The sequence below is a fragment of the Musca domestica genome, unplaced genomic scaffold (assembly GCF_030504385.1).
Source record: "Musca domestica strain aabys unplaced genomic scaffold, Musca_domestica.polishedcontigs.V.1.1 190, whole genome shotgun sequence".
Taxonomy (NCBI): domain Eukaryota; kingdom Metazoa; phylum Arthropoda; class Insecta; order Diptera; family Muscidae; genus Musca; species Musca domestica.
The window spans coordinates 558,060-578,017 of NW_026712246.1; the positions used below are offsets into that span (position 1 = coordinate 558,060).

A 19,958-nucleotide genomic window follows, 5' to 3' on the forward strand; every position below is an offset into this window, starting at 1 on the left:
ATATTTGCCGAATGGAATATGGCGATATGTTCAGCTCACGAGACATTTTTCGATCAAGTCGCTACTCTACTTTTCAAACCATTTCTGTTGATGTTGCTGTTTTCTTCCATCCACACCCTTGACGTCGGGCTACGCTACCAGTATCACGGTAACGAGCGATGGTACGAGACACAAAAGATTTATTCACATTTAAATGCTGGAGTGCTCTAACGATAGCCACTTGTGGTTTTCCAGCCAAATATAAAAAATCACACTATACGCTTGAATTCCATCACGAATAACTTTTTTCTGGAAAATTGTCACCAAAATGCTTTTGTACGCTTGTAAACAATATAATGAGCGGCCATTGGAATAATTTTAACAGTTGTCGGTCGAGTGGCTTAGAAATGACAGCAGTTTGAAGTTGGTTGCAGTTTTTTCATCTCACCCTGTATGTATTTAGAATTCAACGATTTATATAGTCCATAACATTGATTGATGATTTTTGGGCAAGGTTCTTGGCCAGAAAGAAGTTATCAAAGTCATTGACAAATATTAAAAATGTGCGATTCTTGGCTTGGAAATAATTAAAAAATATCATAATTCTTGGCCGGGGAGTCCTTGCGAAATATTTTTAGAAAATCGGTCGACTTGGTCAGAGAGTCGTAGACAAATATTTGAAAAAAACCTTTGATTCTTGGCCAAAATCAAAGATACTTGGTCAGGAAATCCCTGAAAAATGTTTAAAAATCCACGATTCTTGGTCAGGGTGTCCTCGACAAATATTTAAAAAATATCCTAGATTTATTTCCAGAAAGTCATTTAAGATAGCTTTAAAGAATCCTCGATTCATTGCAAAGATGTCTTTCTTAATAAATTAAAAAAAGAAAACAAGTAAAAAAATCAGCTAAGTTCGGCCACGCCGAAATTGTAATACCCTGCACCATTTTGAAGAAACTTGAAATTTTTCAAAAAAAAAAACGTAGAAAAATACTTTTCAAATGATAACCCTTATATGGGGGCTATACGAAGTCGTATTCTTTTATAAGTAATTTTTTTGCCACAGGCTGTAGTACACATTACGAACTTCGAGTACAAAATTTGAAACAATTCCAGTAAAAATGTCGCTAAAATTATCAAAATACCGTTATATGGGGCTACAGCACACGTTGATTTTGAACGTTGAAATTTAAAACATTTCGGTTAATTATGTCGCTAAAATTATCAAAATACCGTATAATGGAAGGGATCGTTATGTAGGAGCTATACGAAGACGTTGATCTGCTTACCACAAGACAATTCCAAATTCGTTGTTGTGGGAATTCGAAACAAAATTTGAAAATTTAGATTCATTTGCATACATTGCTATATCTTCGATTTTAGACTATATAAGCCTACGAAACCAGCATTAATTAAAAGGTCAGATGTGCCACTTGTGATTTCGTCGGAAGTTGATTTCGGTATAAAAATATTCGCGGTAGGATCCAAAAATTATGGTCCTTTTCTCCCGGTATATAATGATGACAGGCTTCTGCTCTGCCTTAAACTGTAACCTTGCGAACAATTATGCAACGATCGGTCTATAGTTGTGACAAATTAGAACGACTGCAAAATCAAAAAAAATAACGGTTTCCATGTCATTCACCTAATATTCTGCGATCATCTCCGCCTTGGCTTCTATTCTGACCCTAACCTAGCTCCATGCAAAATTTCATAGGGATCAGACTATAATTGGATCTGTAACATTTTACATGGACAGACGGGCTCATTTGGCTAGGAAGCCAGATAGGAAGATCTAGATATAACATGGTGGATCTAGGACCACTATTTCGAGGTGTTACAATATTTTTGACCCAATCAAACTTATACTATACTAATACCCCTAACGCATGGGTATTAGGGTATAAAAAAGAGAGACAAACAGTGAGTCCCATGATCCTTGATCTCACTAATTTATTTCGGTAGATAGATAAGAATTTGTCGATAGCCTCTAATTATACGAATTAAGAGACAGCTAACATAGCTTCCTCAAATATTAATCAACTTCCTAGACAATCATGAGTACCTGAATAAATATAAGCCCATCGAATGTATGTTTGTTGAAGAACTTCAAAATTAATATATTTTTACTGGAATGTAAATAATGGGATTTCGTTAAAAAAGTACAAATTAATAACTTATTAGGAAAATAAAATCACTCCTTAAGAACGCAATTACATTTAATAAAAATTGATTATTATTTCCATCATTCATTAAGGAAAAAAGCTCGAAACTCATTTAAGAGCGAAATTAATTTCCAATTAGCTTTTCTTAAGTGCAATTGTCCACTTCATTGTCCAACAATAAGGACGATGACAAGGATAATGAGTAGCATAATGATGTAATTTCCTTTTTCTCTTTCTCTCTTCTTTCCAGATATACCATTTACTTTAATTATACCAAAAATTGATGTACGCACCATTGAGAAGCCACGTCTCAAAGAGTTCATGCTGGAACATATGGTACCGGGTCGGGCATTCGATAATTATGCCGACGAAGATTCAGCAGCGGCATCATCATCGTCGTCGTCGTCGTCCTCATCGTCATACGGCAATGGTAATGGCCATAAGATTGTCTTTCGCAAATTGGAAAAATCACCAAACAATGTGGTCTGGCTGTTGAATGGCTTCCAGATATTGCATCGTGTCCGCATCAATGATAATTTAATTGCATTGGCCATCGATGGGTATTTGGGCGATCGAAAGTCACCGTATTCGAAGCGGAACATCCAGGAGGGCAGTAGTAGGTAAGTGTGGGTGTAATTTATTTGTTGTTTGTTTGTTATATGTAGGAGGTTTGTTATAGAAATGTTAAAGAAAACCAATAAAAAAACACAACTTTTTGGGGGAATTGAAGAGAAGTTTTTTGCAGTTTTTTTGTGGGGGTGTTTTATGGCAATTTTTTGACCCAATTTGTTGTTATGGCTAGAGGTTCATTTGCAATAGTACGACAAGAAGTGCTCGATACAACATATTTCTCATGAAAGACATACAGTCTCCCAATAGCTAACCTATCGGGGTTCCTTTTTGAAGACTAGTAAATATTCCTCTGGATGATTAACCAAGCTTCTTAAAGAAGATCTACAGGTGTCCAACCGGCCTTTCATTACCCCTGGAGGTTTCATGATAAGATCAATGTTACCTCCAATAGGGAAAGGGGATCTCAAGTTGTCTGTAAACAGACGTTCATCAGGTCAGACATAAGACCTTTTTCCAGTCTTCTTCAAGTACTAAGGTCTTCTGAAGACAGAATGTCTCCTTCAGTTCTTCTGAAGACAGAATATCTTCTTCAGTTCTTCTGAAAGACAGAAAACCTTCCCCGGATCTTCTGAAGACGGAATACCTTATTCAGGTCTTCTTCAAGACAGTAGACCTTATACAATTCTGCCGGAAGACATTTTTCCAGTTTTCCATAGATGGAACCCATTCTTCAGGTCTTCTAAGACAGAAAACCTTTTTCAGGGCTTCTAGGGACAAAATATCTTTTCCAGGTCTTCTATAAACGGAAAATCTTCTACAGGTGCTATAGAAAGAATGCCTTCTTCAGGCCTTCTATAGACAGAAGACATTTTCAGGGCTTTTTCAAAACAAAAAACCTTATACAGTTCTGCCAGAAGACTTTCTTCCAATCTTCCATAGATGGAACACCTTATAAAGGTCTCCTATAGATAGAAGATGTTCTTCAGGGTTTCTAGAGACCAATTTTTTTTCACGTATTCTATAAATGGAAATTTTTCTTCTTCAGATCTTTTACAGACAGAAGACCTTCTCAGGTCTTCTATAAGCGAAAAATCTCTACAGGTTCTGGAATACCTTCTTTTGGTATTCTACAAAGGGAAAATCTTCTAAATCTTATAGACGAAATACCTTCTTCAGCTATTTAATAGAAGGAATACCTTCCCCATGTCTTCTACAGACAGAAGACATTCCTCAGGTCTTCTACAGAAATAAGACCTTCCTCAGGTCTTCTATAGACAGAAGACCTTCTTCAGAACTTCTAGAGAGAGAAGACCTTCTTCAGGTCCTCTATAGACGAAATGCATTCTTCAAGTCTTTTTTAGATGGATTCCCTACTTTAGGTCTTCTATTGTAAAACGTTCTTCAGGTATTCTTTTAAAGGAAGACTCTCTTCAGATCCTCTTTAGACAGAAGTCATTCCTCAGGTCTTCTAAAGACAGAAGACCTTCTATAGACAGAAGACCTTCTTCAGGTCTTCGATAAACAGGAGAATTTAGACTGGGTCTTCTATAGCTAGAAGGGCCTTCTTTAGATGGAACCCCTTCTTTAGGTCTTCTATTGTAAAAATATATTCAGGTCTTCTTTTAAAACAAGACTATCTTCAGGTCTCTTTAGACAGAAGTCTTTCTTCAGGTCTTCTTTAAACAGAAGACCTTCTTCAGGTCTTCTATATACAGAAGTTCTTCAGGTCTTCAAGAGATACAATATATTTTACAGTCCTTCTAAAGACAAAAGACCTTATTTAAAACTTCTATGGACAGAAGACCTTCTTCAGTCATTTGACCGGGTCTTCTATAGGTAGAAGACATATTTTAGATCTTCTGTGGGCAAAGGGTTATTCTTCGGACTTACATGGATCGAAGACCTTCTTCAGGTATTTCAATAAAAGATTGTCAGTGTGTCTTTACTATTTCGTCCAAACGAAACTGCCTCAATTTCAACCGAATTTGACTTAACTTTAATACCTCGATTTGTAATCTTTCGTGAAGGGTTAAACATTTCGTTCTAGTTGATCAAAACTCTGCCCTTAAAAGTTTAAACACTGTGGTCTTTTAAAACTTCCCAGAAAACTGCAAAACGGAAAAACAAACAAATACTCGAACCATAAATAAACTGTCTTCTCCTCAGGCAACTACTTTAAACTTCCGTATTTTTATCTAGAATAAGTTTCTCAACTCAATTCCTTTCAAGTAGCTGCCGGGTGGGTGGCGAAAGTCACCAACTTGGATACCTATTGTGTACTAAAATGTCTAACTTCTTTCGTTTTCTTTTTTGTCCGCTCTCTTACAGCCGTTACAATGAACCACAACGTTTGGAGATGCGCAACTCCACCGGCAACATTGCCCACACCAAAAACGAACCGATCCTTAAGGAGTCAAAGGCCAGCCCACTAATGTCATTTCTTGGCAGCATGAAAAGTGGCACAAAAGTTTTCCAGCATTTCCTTTCGAAAAGTAATCTCACCCAAATAATGGACGATGGCTCGTTCACCATTCTCATACCCACCGACAATGCCTTTCAACGTTGGCACCCCATCGATTGGGGCTTCTATCCGTTCAGTGTGCAGGAGTTTACGGAGAGTGTGCTGCGCAATCATTTCCTACCGATGCAGAAACCGTTGCGTATGGCCGATGTAAAGAATATGGATCAAATGGCGGTGCGCACCATGGGCGGAGAGAGTGTGGTGTTTAGGGGACAACGTAAGTATTTTAAAGTAGGGGTTAGAAAAGTTTTAACATTGAAGGAAAGTTTTAACATGGAGGAGGTGAATCTGTGCACAGTGGTTCAAGGGCTTAGAGAAGAAACGGTTTTATATGAAGCAAGAAATAACTTAAACAATTTGCTGTCAAAGAAGAGGAAAATTTTCAAATTTTAATACTGGTAGATATGGACCTATGTGAAGCACATAATCTTTGGCACGGATAGTGTGTTTATATTTCTCACAAAGGGTGCCTCGATGTGAGGCTTCAATGAAATGTGGGTCGACAGTTGAACCTGGGGCATTATTTTTTTCTGGCGAAATATGTGGGCATATACTGACAATTTGTTAGAAGGTGGTGCCCTTAGAAAAGTTTAATTCATATTGGAATTTTAAAGGTGGAAGCCCGGATCTGTTTTAGCAACACTTTTCCAGTATGCTGCACTCACGGGGGGCTACAGCAAAACGGGAACCCAAATCAACAATATTTCTGAAGAAGTGTACTATTTTGTATAAGAGCTACGGTAAAACATGGGCAAATTTGAGTATTTTTCGCCAGAAGACAAACCGTGAACCAATATTAAAAATTTCTTAAGGAGATTTTTTCATCTGCTTTTGAAGGATACTACCTTCATATTGAGATATTTTGAAAGATAGTGCCTTAAATGGTACTACAGCGAAACGTGGACCTATATTGATAATTTTTCGAAACGAGACTTCCTTCAGCTACAACAAAACGTAGACTTGTATAGAAAATATTTCTGAAGGAGAATGCCTTCTAATCGGGCCACAGAAGACTGCCTACACATGGGGACTACCAAAACGTTGACCTATATTGACAGTTGTTTTGAATAAGATATACGGCACTACAGCAAAATACAGCGCTGCAATAAAATATTGACTTATGTAGACAATTTTGCTGAAGGATACTTCCTTCCTATGGGACCTGTGCAAAACATGGTCCTAAATTCATTTTTTCTGAAGGAGACTGCTTTCTTTAGAGGCTACAGCAAAACGTGGACTTATATTGTTAAATTTTCTGAAGAAGAATATCTTCATATGCTGCTGCCGCAAAACATGGTATACGTCATTTTTAACGAGGCTTCCTTCACAAACAAATTTTCTCAAAAAGGTTGTATTTGCGTAGAGCTATAGTGAGACGAAAACCTAATTAAAGCAACTTGGACCTGTACAGGTAAAAGATCTATATCAAAGATTTTCATCAAATTGGGGGGGCTTTAGTGAGTATTCGTAATTTTTACTAAAAATTGACCTGTACATCTAAAAGATCTATATTGAAAATGTTTTTGCATATGGGACCTTAAAAGGGACCATTGAAAATGGGGTCCTTTTTGGAAATTTTCATAATTTTAATGGCCTGCAGCAAATCATGGACCTGTGCTCCCATATAATCTTTATAACCTATTTAAAAAATAAATAAATAAAAAATAGAATCCGCTATACGAAGACCTGGAAGTGCATAGACAATTTTCTGTCGTAGGCCGTAGTACCCATTAGGCATTTCAAATACGACATTTAAAACCATTCCGGTGAATAATGTTTCTGAAATCAGCAAAATACCGAATATGAAGAGGTACCGATATTTAGGGACTATCTGAAGACCTGGACCTGCATAAGCAATTTTCTATCGTAGGTTGTAGTACTCATTACGAACTTAAAATACGAAATTTTAAACAATTCGGGTTATTAATGTCGCCAATATCATCAAAATACCGAATATAAAGAGGTACCGATATTTAAGGGATATCCGAAGACCTGGACCTTCATAGGCAATTTTTCTATCGTAGGCTGAAGAACCCATTAGGAACTTAAAATACGAAATTTGAAAAAAATTCCGTAGAATAATGTGTATAAAATTACCAAAAACCGAATATGGGGAGATACAGTCATATGGGGGCCATACGAAGACCTGGATCTGAATAGCCAATTTGTTGCCGCAGGCTGTAGTACCCATTGCCAACTATTATTACGAAATTTGAAACAATTCAGGAGAAAAATGTCGCTAAAATCATCAAAGTACCGAATATAAGGAGGTACTCTTATGTGGGGGCTATAGCTAAACGTGGACATATATAACCCATTTTCAATACCAAAAATCCTGCAGACCAAACATACATTTATGTGAAATTTTATAAACCTACTTCAATTCGTTCGGAAGACAGATATACGGACGGTCATCGTTGAATCGACATAGAATTTTATGCTGATACAGAATATGTACATTGTGGGTTCTAAAATGTATATTTCGAGGTGTTATAAATGGAATGACAACCTTATAATACCCTCCAAACTATGCTGGAGGGTATAAAAATGGGGACATTTATATTGGGCTTCAACAGTATGTTAACCTGCAATGTCAACGGATCATGGACACATATTTGTAATATTTCCTTAAAACTTCGAATTTAATATAGGCATTATAGCAAAACCTGGACCTGTACTTCAAATGGATTTATTTTGACAATTTTTCCTAAAAATATACGCCTGTAGCATATAAGCCTATTGCAAAACGTGGAGCAGAACGGCAATGAAACTATATTTGTAATTTATACCAAAAATTAGAATGCATATAGGGTAAGTGTGCCTAAGTTCGGCATGTCCCAGTAGTCGGCACTTTTTATTTTAAGCCCAAATAAATGAAACTTTTATACCTAAATATATTTTGTTTACTTAAAATATATTGTCAGCTATCTTTGTGTACAATTTCGCTAAGAAAAGATGATTTATTCTAATAAAAATTAAATTTCTGTATGTGAAAGTCCTCAACAATCCATATTCTTAAGAAAAGTACAGTAAAGACGTCGAATCAGTTTAACTAAACAAAAATATTATATTTTTATGAATTAATTTATTATTATCATTAATTATTCTTACAAAAAAATTGGTATGCCGACTGTTGCAACATGCCATACAGACAATTGGCAAGTGGTGCCGACTACTGGCAAAAAAGCATTGTTTTAATAAAACTACAAATTTATGAAATTTAATAAAAGGTTATTAAAACTTTATTTATTATTGCAAAAACTATACAAAATTTCAAATCTGAATAAATTAACTTTGTAATAATTGAAAAGTTCCACTCAGAATGGTGAGCGATTACAAACACGAAAATCCTAAAAGTGCCGACTACTGGTACACTTACCCTATGAGAGGCTTTTTTTTCTCAGAGGTCATAGGTCAAACTCAGATCAAATTTTCCCATTTTTACTATATTTTAATTTTTTCTTATTTTGAAACACTGTGCAAAACTTTCAATCTCCACCTTGTACTCACATTTCTTCTTCCATTATTTGCTCAAAAAACAAAAACGGTAACTCTAATCCTTAATTTATTACCCCCTCTAATTTTTAGCTGCACCGAATGTCAACAATGTTTCCATAATGTCCGATTACACATTGTCCAATGGCAATCAAGTGTTTATCATAACCGAAGTTTTGTTTGTCTCCGAAGCGGTAGTCTCCAAACTACATCAGGTAAATGGTGTGTGAGCATTACAAATGGTGTGGCAAAGATTAATGCTGTAAATGTATTTGTTTCGTTTTTATTTTTGTTCGCTCTACACAGATGCACAAGGACAAAGAGACACCACCGCTGTTGGCTTTCCCTTGGTTTGGGGCACAATTTTTGTCACATTCTTTCCTGGCGCTGGAACGAGATCCTAGATTTACACAAATTACAAGGTAGGCATTTGTTTGGTTGGTTATTTTGCTATGCCTATTGGGTTTGTACTTCGCTTTGATTTATGACTTTCACTCTGTTTGTTTACAGGTTTTTAAACAATGCTGAAATTGCACCACATGTATCCGGAGCCAATTACACATTCTTTGTTCCAGACGATAAAGCCTTTGAGAGATTGGGCTTCGATAAGCTGAGTGATGATGTTATGGTAAGATAAATGTCTCAATTTCAAAATGTAAAACATTGGAATACGTTTCAATAGAGAAGGAAAAAAATCTACGTTTCTGGTGGTCCTTGAAATTTTTTTCTTTAAAAAACCTACGTTTCTGGTAGACTTTCAAAATGTTTTCATTAAAAAATCTATGTTTCAGGTGGTCCTTGAAATTTTTTCTTTAAAAAAGTGGTGGTCTTTCAAAATGTTTTTTTTTTTAAATCTATGTTTCAGGTGGTCCTTGAAATTTTTTTTTTTTAAAAACTGATGGTCTTTTAAAATGTTTTCTTAAAAAATCTACGTTACTGTTGATCCTTGAAAATTTTTATGGTTGTCCTTGAAAAAAATATTCTTTAAAAATCTACGTTTCTGGTTGTCCTTTTCAAAAATATTCTCTAAAAAATCCACGTTTCTGTTGGTCCTTAAAAAAATATTTTTAAAAAATATCCACGTTTCCGTTGGTCCTTGAAAACATATTCTTTAAAAAATCCAAGTTTCTGTTGGTCCATGAAAAAATATTCTTTAAAAAATCCACGTTCCTGTTGGTTTTTGGAAAAATATTCATTAAAAAATTCACTTTTCTGTTGGTCCTTGAAAAAATATTCTTTAAAAATATCCACGTTTCCGTTGGTCCTTGAAAACATATTCTTTAAAAAATCCAAGTTTCTGTTGGTCCTTGGAAAAATATTCTTTAAAAAATTCAAATACTCTTTAAAAAAATGCATGTTTCTGTTGGTCCTTGAAAAATAATTCCTTAAAAAATCCACGTTTATGTTGGTCCTTGAAAAATTATTCTTTAAAAAATCGACGTTTCTGTAAGTCTTAAAATTATATTCTTTAAAAAATCCACGTTTCTGTTGGTCCTTTTCAAAAATATTCTTTAAAAAATCCACGTTTCTGTTGGTCCTTTTCAAAAATATTCTTTAAAAAATCCACGTTTCTGTTGGTCCTTTTCAAAAATATTCTTTAAAAAATCCACGTTTCTGTTGGTCCTTTTCAAAATATTCTTTAAAAAAAAAATCCACCTTTCTATTGGTCCTTTTCAAAAATATTCTTTAAAAAATCCACGTTTCTGTTGGTCCTTTTCAAAAATATTCTTTAAAAAATCCACGTTTCTGTTGGTCCTTTTCAAAAATATTCTTTAAAAAAAAAATCCACGTTTCTGTTGGTCCTTTTCAAAAATATTCTTTAAAAAATCCACGTTTCTGTTGGTCCTTTTCAAAAATATTCTTTAACAAATCCACGTTTCTGTTGGTCCTTGAAAAAAATATTCTTTAAAAAATCCACGTTTCTGTTGGTCCTTTTCAAAATAATTCTTTAAAAAAATCCACGTTTCTGTTGGTCCTTTTCAAAAAAATTCTTTAAAAAATCCACATTTCTGTTGGACCTTTTCAAAAAAATTCTTTAAAAAAATACACGTTTCTGTTGGCCCTTTTCAAAAATATTCATTAACAAATCCAAGTTTCTGTTGGTCCTTTTCAAAAATATTCTTTAAAAAATCCACGTTTGTCTGTTGGTCCTTGAAACCATATTCTTCAAAGAAGTCCACGTTTCTATTTATCCTTGAAAAAATATTCCTTAAAAAGCCATGTTTCTGTTAGTCCCTGAAAATATATTCTTTAAAAAATCCACGTTTGTCTGTTGGTCCTTGAAAAAATATTCTTCAAAGAAATCCACGTTTCTATTTATCCTTGAAAAAAATTCCTTAAAAAGCCATGTTTCTGTTAGTCCTTGAAAAACTATTATTTAAAAAATTCACATTTCTGTTGTTCTTTAAAAAAATTATGTTTCTGTTGTTCCTTGGACAAAAAAAAATATTTTTAAAAAATCCACTTTTTTGTCCTTGGAAAAAATATATATTTTTTTAATCTTGAAAAAAAATCTGCAATTGTTGCTCCCTGAAAAAAAAAATATATCGCTAACAATTCCTTTATCTTATATTCGCAGGCCTCCCAACGAGGTGTTAAAATGCTGCTGAATCATTTTGTCAAGGGACGTCTGTACAATCGTGATCTGAAGGATAATGAAGTCTTCGAGACGATAGGTGGTGGCCATATTAAAATAACACGAAATCCTGGAAGTAATGCGACCAGTGTTAACAATGCCAAAATAATCGAAAGTGAGGTATTCGTTTATAATTTGGGCACAATGTTCTATATCGACGATATACTCTACTCGCATTTGCTGCGCGAATATGTCATCAAACATAAGTCGCGGACAAATTATGCCGGTGGCAATAACAATGGACGTTCATCGACATTGGGCACACCCACCGATGTTGAAATTGTACCCAATGAATTCGAACAGAGCGGTGGTACCAATAACGGTGGCGGAGGAGGTGGTGGCGATTATTCCATACATGATGAAGACTTCGATGATGAAATTATCACACCCAAAGCGCTTCCCGTCCAATTTTATGAACTACCCAAGTAAGCGAGTGAACACTGAAACACCAGACAGCCAGCCAAGTGAATGTGAATGTGTGAGGAGTATGAAGTCCAAGTTTGAAATTTGGAGACAGAACAAAACAAAAACATTGGAAATTAAAAAGCAACATTTTTGATAAAATATCAAAAGAAAAAAACAAACAAACAAATCGTAAACCCAAACAAATTAGAGTGAAAATTTTGAAAAGAAAAATCTGAGAAAAAAATAATTTTTTTATTCGAGACGGCGATGATGATCTACATACATAAATAAAGAAAAATACATACAGTATAATTTGATTATATTTTTTTAAGAATAACCGAATTCCCAATAAAGGAAAATAAAATCGAAAGAGTCCCCCTCCCCCAATATGGAGAAAAACAAAAACCCAAAACATAAATGGAGAGATTGTTAGAAGGCTTCAAGCTTTTTTTGTGTATAGTTTAGAGATTATTTTAATAATTGTATGCATTTTTAAGTAAACAATACAAAAACAAAAAAACAAACAAACGAAACCAATACGTATACATACATAAAATATTATTATACATATATATATATATATATTATATATAAATATATTTAATGTTAATTTTTTGTGTAGATTTAACAAAAAGAAGAATGTGAAAACATCAATTAGGTTTATTATTATTTTCAATAATTTTTAGATTTAGAGAAACTAAACAAAAGAGAAACCAACAACAAATATTCCGAAATAAAAACAAAAAACAAACCTAAAATATATGTATATCAATCCAGTCTCTTGTAGGTGGTTTACAGAAAAAGAATTGGTCCCAAAAATGAGTTTGGAAATCCCTAAATTTCGAAAAGGTGATGTATATTATGTTCACTTAAAACTCACTGAACTGAAAAAACAGCAGCACTTCTTTACTCAAATTACTGATAGGTCATCTCGTATTCAAAACTTCTATATATAATTTTTGTTGAAAACTAAAAAAAGAAAATGGCTACTTTATGTATTTATAACGACAGATTAAACAATTGATTCATTCTAATTTTAATAAAAGGACATTTTTGTGCAAAGACGTACTAAATGTTTCTTTTAAAATAGATCGATCCACAATTACTTTTACTGGGCAAAAGTTTAAGTTGGGCTATCCCCAACAAATTTTGAAAAAACGTTTTATAATTTAAGTCTCTAAAGTCTTTAGGTAACTATAAGCTTAATCATCTATTTGAAATCCTACTTCTTGTTGGGACCAATTTAATTTAATGTAAACCAGAATTGTGTGTATTGGCACATATCTTTAAAAAAAACTACTAGCAATTGGAAAAAGAATTGTATCTAAACGAGCCATAATTTAAAGGAAACAAAAGATAAAATGATCAAAGGAATCAGCTTTTGTCGCAGCATTATTAACATGATATATGTTTGCTAGGTGATCAAAAATTAAACGGGACTTGAAACTTATATAAGCTGGACCTAGACATTGCAACAATTGTGTCAATGATTCTACGACCCCTTAAAGCATATTGATGGCATTGGTCTCAAACCTAAAGTCTTTATAAAGAAACTCATTGAAGAAATAAAAACAAGTAAATTAATAATATTACCTTAAAGGTCGTACGGAAAGCAAGAAAATACGCGAACTAATTAAGAATTTTTGTATCCAAAACTGAAGAATTGAAGAGAGAGAGAGAGAAATTATAGTAAGCAAAGATCAGAAAACAAAAATAAAAATAAAAAATTCCACATTTCAAAAATTTGTTAAATGAACTAAAGTAACAAAAACCACAACAACAACAATAAACTAGTGAAATAAAATCATGTACGCTGTGTTTTTAATCCAAGGATATTTAGGTTTGTGCGTATGTTAAAAATAGCAAATTGTCCTGGGAAAATATTTAAACATACACATATAATTCCTAATAGTATTCGCAAATTTGAGAGCTTATGAGATTGCACGCAAATATAAGCAAAAAATGTCTTACCTGTTTTAAATCCTGTAAAGAAAGATAAAAATAAGAAAGTTAATTGGTATGATTGTAATTTATAAATTAACGCACTGACCTGTCTTTTCACATGTATGCATCCGTATTGCAACGTCCAATTTCGAAGACAGAAAATTATTCATTTACTCTTACTATGAGAACTCCTTTTGCTATTTTCTTATTTAAAATTTAAAATGGAAATTTTCTCTTATCCCTCGACATCATAAGGATCCAATTGAAACAAAAATGTATAGATCGATAAGAAGGTTCCTGTTTCATCGAACTCCATTTTTTATATACCCGAAAACTGTAGCTGTTGTTTTCTAACATAATTCTACATATTCATGAGAGAAATCCAAACGTTTACCGATTGGAGAGTAGGCTCATTCTTGATCCATTCTTATGAGGAGCATTGTTAAAATTAATCTGGTGATTCGATATACAGAATCCAATTGAAATCAACTTCATTTTAGTATGGACGTTAAACTATGATGATGGAATAATCCAATTGGAATTCATGTCGATGAGGAGTTTTCAGTTATAACTCGCCATAATTTGTATTGCCGAAAAAGTAAATCTTTTGTTTTCCAACACGATTGTACATATTCACGACGAAAGTTCAAACGTTTATGGCTTTAAAAAATATGCTTTAAAGATCACAATTCTTATGCGGAGCTTGTAAATTTTTATGTTGAAGTTTTTTTGTGATGTCATTAGTGTTTTTGAGAAGCAAGGTCTTGTGAGCAGCCTTCAATATGTAATTGTTTACATTGTTGAAATTCATATTTAAATTCGATTTTCCAGGGATTGTTACGATTAGAAAATATACTTATTGATCATGGTCCATTCTTATGAGATTTTAATTTTGTTTGAGGTTTCTTGTGACGTCATTAGAAGTTTTGAATGGGATTCAAATATACAATGTCTACCTTGTTAAAATTAATTTTTTCCATTTTGATGGGAACTTAATCTGATGATTCAGTTTATAGACAAGAAATTTAAATTATGACTTGACACCAACTCACCGAAGCCTTTTCCATGCAGAAGGAAATTACTCTTTAACGAAATTTGCAAGAATTTATATTATAGTTTTTTTGTATCAGAGACTTTGTAGAAATCGTCCATTGTAGCTCGGCCCCTAACTAAGGAAAAAAAGCAAAATTAGTTCTTCAAGCCAACTTAACAAACTAGGTTAGAGTAATAAACTTACCTTTTTTATTTAGTTTTTTGTCCGATGAGAACACGAAATAAACGCGACACTACGAAAATAACCGAACGCGAAATAGGCACACACGCTTAACATTTTGATACGAACGTAAAGGAATATCGTGAGTATTTTAAGATTTGTTGACATTTTGCAAAGATTAAGATCAGTTCTATTACGATTATATTAGTACATTTGCTTTCGATAAGGAAGCACTTACTTCCTTAACTGATTGTTAATATTTTAAGGACATTTAAATTTATGATCGATTTTGCAGAGAACTAGATTCAGTTTCTTCATAGTCTTTAAATGTTGACTTGGCACCAATCCACCGAATACTTTTTGATGCACACGAAAATTGCTCTTGCAGGATAACTATTGGAATTTACTTCATAGCTCTTATTTATCCAAGACTGGCTGAATGTTGGTTTCAACCATTGTAGCCTTGCCCCTAAAAGAAAAGAGAAAAATTAGTTTTTGAAGTCAAGTGAATAAATTAGACAAGGTTAATGATCTTACCTTCCTCTTTGATTTCCATGGAGATTTGATCAGTTTCTCCAAATCATATTGCATATTTTTAGTCGAATAATCTAATACCAAGCAACGTCGAACGAAACCGACACCACGGAAATAACTTAACACAAAACAGATACAAACTCAATATTTCGGCACGACCATAAAGGAATTTCGCCAAATATCCAATTGGATTCAGATTCATCTTCTTAATGGAATTTATACGACGACTTGACACCAATCCACTCGAGCCTTTTTGATGCACAAGGCAATTGGAATTTAGTTCATAGTTCTTATTTTTTAGAGACTGTTATTGACAGTTTGTTGGTTGAAACAAATATAGTCCAGCTCCTAAGCCATAATAGAAACAAAATTAGTTTTTCAAGTGAACTGAACAAATTTAGGTTAGGTATATAAAATTACCTTCTTACTTGTTTTTTGTGCAAATTTGATCACTTTCACTCATCGCTTTGTTGCATTTTTTGAGGCACCCGCACGCGACCTCGAACGACAACCATATAAACGCGATACCGCGGAAATAACCGAACACAAAATAGGCACACATTTAATGTTTCGACACGGGCGTAAAGGAATATATTTGTTACCGTTTGCTGTCATAAGGTTAAAGATTCCTTCTGTATAAGAACGCCGATTCCTATACCTACACGCTTTTTTAACCGAGTTCACATTAATTTGTAGGATTTTGCGGCCATTCTATTGTGATATTCCATCCAAAACCCATTGTGGCTAATGACAATTCATTCATAGCTAATCCGTTTTCATTTTTTTCTTCTCTGCAACCGAGTTTTTGTGCCTTTTCCGGTAAATATTAATTCAATTTTTTTCTTAACAGACCGTTTCCGTTTTTTCGCATTTAAACCCGCCAAAATTTCACAATCGACTAACGAACAGAAGCCAAAATCAGCTGTTTTCATTTCCAATTGTCATACATTTGCGTTACCGCCGCTACTAATCGATAATAACAATTCACAAGAGTGAACAAAATTGGCGCCGTCTTTAATTTTGACCGGCCTTGTGACAAATATGTTGTTGGTTTTCTTCGTGTCTCTTTCGTAAACAGAAGATCTTATAGTTTTCTTAAAATTCCTAAACAAATAGCTGGTAATTTTGCTTTTTTGAATGTCGACGTCATTTCTTCGAAATGTATTGTCCAATTATCATTATAGCTTTCTTATAATATGTTTACATTAGAGTATTTGCCGGGTTAACCTCCTTTATGAGGAACAGAAACGGTAAAATTCTTTAAATTTGGCATAAATATTTGTAACGTAAAGGCAAAACTTAAAAGTACCAATCAACGGCCCGTTCAACGGTACATACCGTTTGGAAATATATTTTAGGGTTCCGGTTCATTTTCAACAAATCAGTTGTAATTTGATATTCTAGGTTTCTAATCGGCATTATTGTCTAATATTTAGTATTTCGAAGAGATGAGGCACAGTTTTTATCAGAATTTGTTCATTTTTGACTAAGTTCTTATTAGGTAAATTTGTACGTAGCCGGCCCTGGGTATATTCCAGAGAAAAAAAGTCAGAGCGCTAAAATCCTGCCGTCGTTATCCATTATAACTCGACATTAATATGTCTAGCCTTGACTTCAAGCCTTTTATGTACTTGCACCCTTAGGTTCGCGTAGCCAGCTTAGCCCCACAGGAAGATATCTCAAGAACCATCTGGTAACTATTAAATTATAAAATTTAGAAACACTTTGGTATGCGTAGCCGGCGTTGGCCATACTGTAGTCAAGGCAGAAGCTGGCTACTTAAAAAAGTATCAAACTTAAAAAAACATTCGACTCATATTACTGGATTCGGGAAACATATTGACTGCTATAATTTAACATATATTTTGTAAAATACGATAACGAGAATGTTTTGCTTTCATAAGACATGTGACCACCTGTTAGAAAAATACTTTCATAAGCTTTAATATGCATATATTCATTTATATTCCTGCAGATACGGTAAAAGTATATTTGGTTCAAATATCCGGATAGAAAAGAATATGTTTTTCCGATGTCAAGAAAATATTCGACAATTTCCAAAACTTTTAAATCTTTCTAATGAAATATTCCCATGCCTGGCATTGAATGCACCAAATGACTGAAACAACTAGAACTAGCTCTCACGGTCTCTTTTGGTGAATAGTACTATTGAACTTGCTCGTTCTGGAAAGACTCAACTCAAAATGTCCGGTCATTCTCATAACCATGGTCATGGATGTGGCCACGAAGCCACCGATGTCGATCATGCCCTTGAAATGGGTATTGAATATAGTCTATATCAAAAAATTGATATGGAAAATTTGGAATGCCTAAATGAGGAAAGTGATGGTGATGGCAAAAAAGTTTTCAAATCCTACGAGGAACGTTTGGATGTGACAAAGGTAAACATTGCAATTTTGAATATCGTATTGAAAAATAATAGACATATTGTTTTCATATTTGCAGTTTGTCAAAAGTGATTGTGATGAGGAGCTACTGTTCAACATACCCTTTACCGGCAACATTAAGCTGAAGGGTATTATTGTGGCTGGAGCCAATGATGATTCACATCCCAATAAGATGAGGCTGTAAGTAAGGACGATCCACTTTTTTGCAATCTATTGTTATAAAACTAAATTTTTGTGGTATCGACGTCTTTGAAACCAATCTAACTTATGGCCTTAAACCCTTAAAAATTGTCATTAAATATGAGTTTGATAAATAGAGTATTTATATTTGTTTTGTTATATCCTTTCTAGTTTCAAAAATCGTGAAAAAATGACATTTGATGATGCCCAAGCTAAAGCGGATCAGGAATTCGAATTGACACGAGATTGTCGGGGTGAAGTTGAGTATTCTCCAAAGTAAGTACCCAGCAAAATGTTTAATGCAAAAGAAGTATTTGAATCATGGGTTCATGTTATTTCGAACTATTTCCTTTGAATTAAAAAAAAACAATGGTGAAAAAGTCGCATTCTTATCTTACTTTTGCAAGGCTCCTTGAAAATCTATGGAATTTTGAAGTTGCAGAAATGGGATTCCTTTGGAAATTTTATGAACTTGCTATAATTCAAACTTGTCCTCTTTTTCTTACAGAGTTGTAACATTTTCCTCAGTACACCACCTGTCCATACACTTCGCTTCCAATTTTGGTGATGATAATACAAAAATCTATTATATTGGTAAGTTTTATATTTATTTCTAATAAGAAAAAATAATTCAATATATTTTTTCCATAGGCCTTCGTGGAGAATTTAGTGAGGCGCATCATCATGGTGTAACTATATGCAGTTATGAAGCAAGACCCAATGTCAGCGATCATAAAAATGAAGCTTTTGATTCTGTTACACGAACTATACAATAATCGATTTGATATTGACGAAAGTCAATAAATTATTCCAGCCGGAATTGATGTCGAAATTATTTCCTAATTATGTGAACTCTTAAAAAGTGGAATGAATAACTTATATACTATTTATAGCATGTTTCCATTGGAAACCGAACAACGTTGTTCGCTCTCAGAATTAGGTACACGAATTAACCCGTTCATACGGCACGATTCGTAATTCATAGTAAAATAATTCCTTTTTTTCAAAATTTTGTTTGTTGATTTTAATGGGAATTTATACTAAAATACATTAAATTCTCACTAATATGGATAGAAGAAATGATTATTTTTCTCCCAAAGATTTATTAAAACATTAATTTTATAATATTCATTCACGTTTCCAACTTTTTGTGTAAATGTTGACATTTTGAACATATTTTTGTATTTTTCTATTTTTAAATTCTGCTGGAGAGACACTTGTCAAACATTTTTTCTGCCGATACAAACATTTTAAAAATATTGCCTCTTTTGTTTCCTGTTTTCTGTGGTAATTTCAACTCGTGGACAAAATGCGTACCTCGGATGAGAGAGAAAACAAAATTTACTTTCGTTTGAATGTACATACGCTATTCTACATTGTAGTTTTCATTCATAAATTTCAGTCTTCCCAAAATTTTTCAAAATTTCATTAAATTTTTCTATTTTCAATTTTTAAATGTCATAATTAATTTTTTCGATAAATGCTCTCATTTGTTAGGGATGGGACATATTTTTTCGTTGTTCTGAGAGTGATTTGATTTGAACAATGTACAAATATGAGTTGTGTTCCAGTACTTTTTTAGTAGTAAAACTAGCAGAAGAGAGAACAGTTCGAAATGTCATTCTTATTTAGGTTTGCTCAAAAAATAAGGGAACGGAAAATTAGCAGAAATGCGATAAAATGTCAAAATTCAAAATTCCAAAAGTAAACAGCCTAAATGGGACTTGTGAAACCTTACTGAAAAGAGCGCCAACAAATTAAAAACATGAATATTGAAGACGATAAGTTAAAATTAATAATTTATAATAATAATTAATAATCTGATTCCTCATTCAGCCAGTCCTCTTCACTGCTGGAATCATCCAAAAGTGAATACATCAGTTGCTCCATATTTTCTCTCTTTGTT

General features: G+C 33.5%; 2 protein-coding genes across 4 annotated transcripts in view; both read left to right on the forward strand.

The window, feature by feature from the left end:
* LOC131800377 (uncharacterized) overlaps positions 1-13,580 on the forward strand; it is a 34,570-nt gene extending 20,990 nt beyond the window's left edge. For all 3 annotated transcript variants that reach the window (XM_059121409.1, XM_059121411.1, XM_059121410.1), the window contains exons 3-8: positions 2,395-2,764; positions 5,046-5,455; positions 8,827-8,948; positions 9,040-9,155; positions 9,244-9,361; positions 11,312-13,580. In XM_059121409.1, coding sequence (XP_058977392.1) covers positions 2,395-2,764; positions 5,046-5,455; positions 8,827-8,948; positions 9,040-9,155; positions 9,244-9,361; positions 11,312-11,797 — 1,622 coding nt within the window. In that variant the 3' untranslated portion in view covers positions 11,798-13,580. The remainder of the gene's footprint in view (positions 1-2,394; positions 2,765-5,045; positions 5,456-8,826; positions 8,949-9,039; positions 9,156-9,243; positions 9,362-11,311) is intronic.
* Positions 13,581-17,597: 4,017 nt separating this feature from the next.
* LOC131802073 (PITH domain-containing protein GA19395-like) lies at positions 17,598-19,573 on the forward strand. Its single transcript, XM_059121428.1, has 5 exons — positions 17,598-17,866; positions 17,931-18,052; positions 18,224-18,328; positions 18,561-18,646; positions 18,704-19,573. The coding sequence occupies exons 1-5, from the start codon at positions 17,669-17,671 to the stop codon at positions 18,826-18,828; spliced, it is 636 nt and encodes a 211-aa protein (XP_058977411.1). The 5' UTR covers positions 17,598-17,668; the 3' UTR covers positions 18,829-19,573.
* The last annotated feature ends 385 nt before the right edge of the window (positions 19,574-19,958 follow it).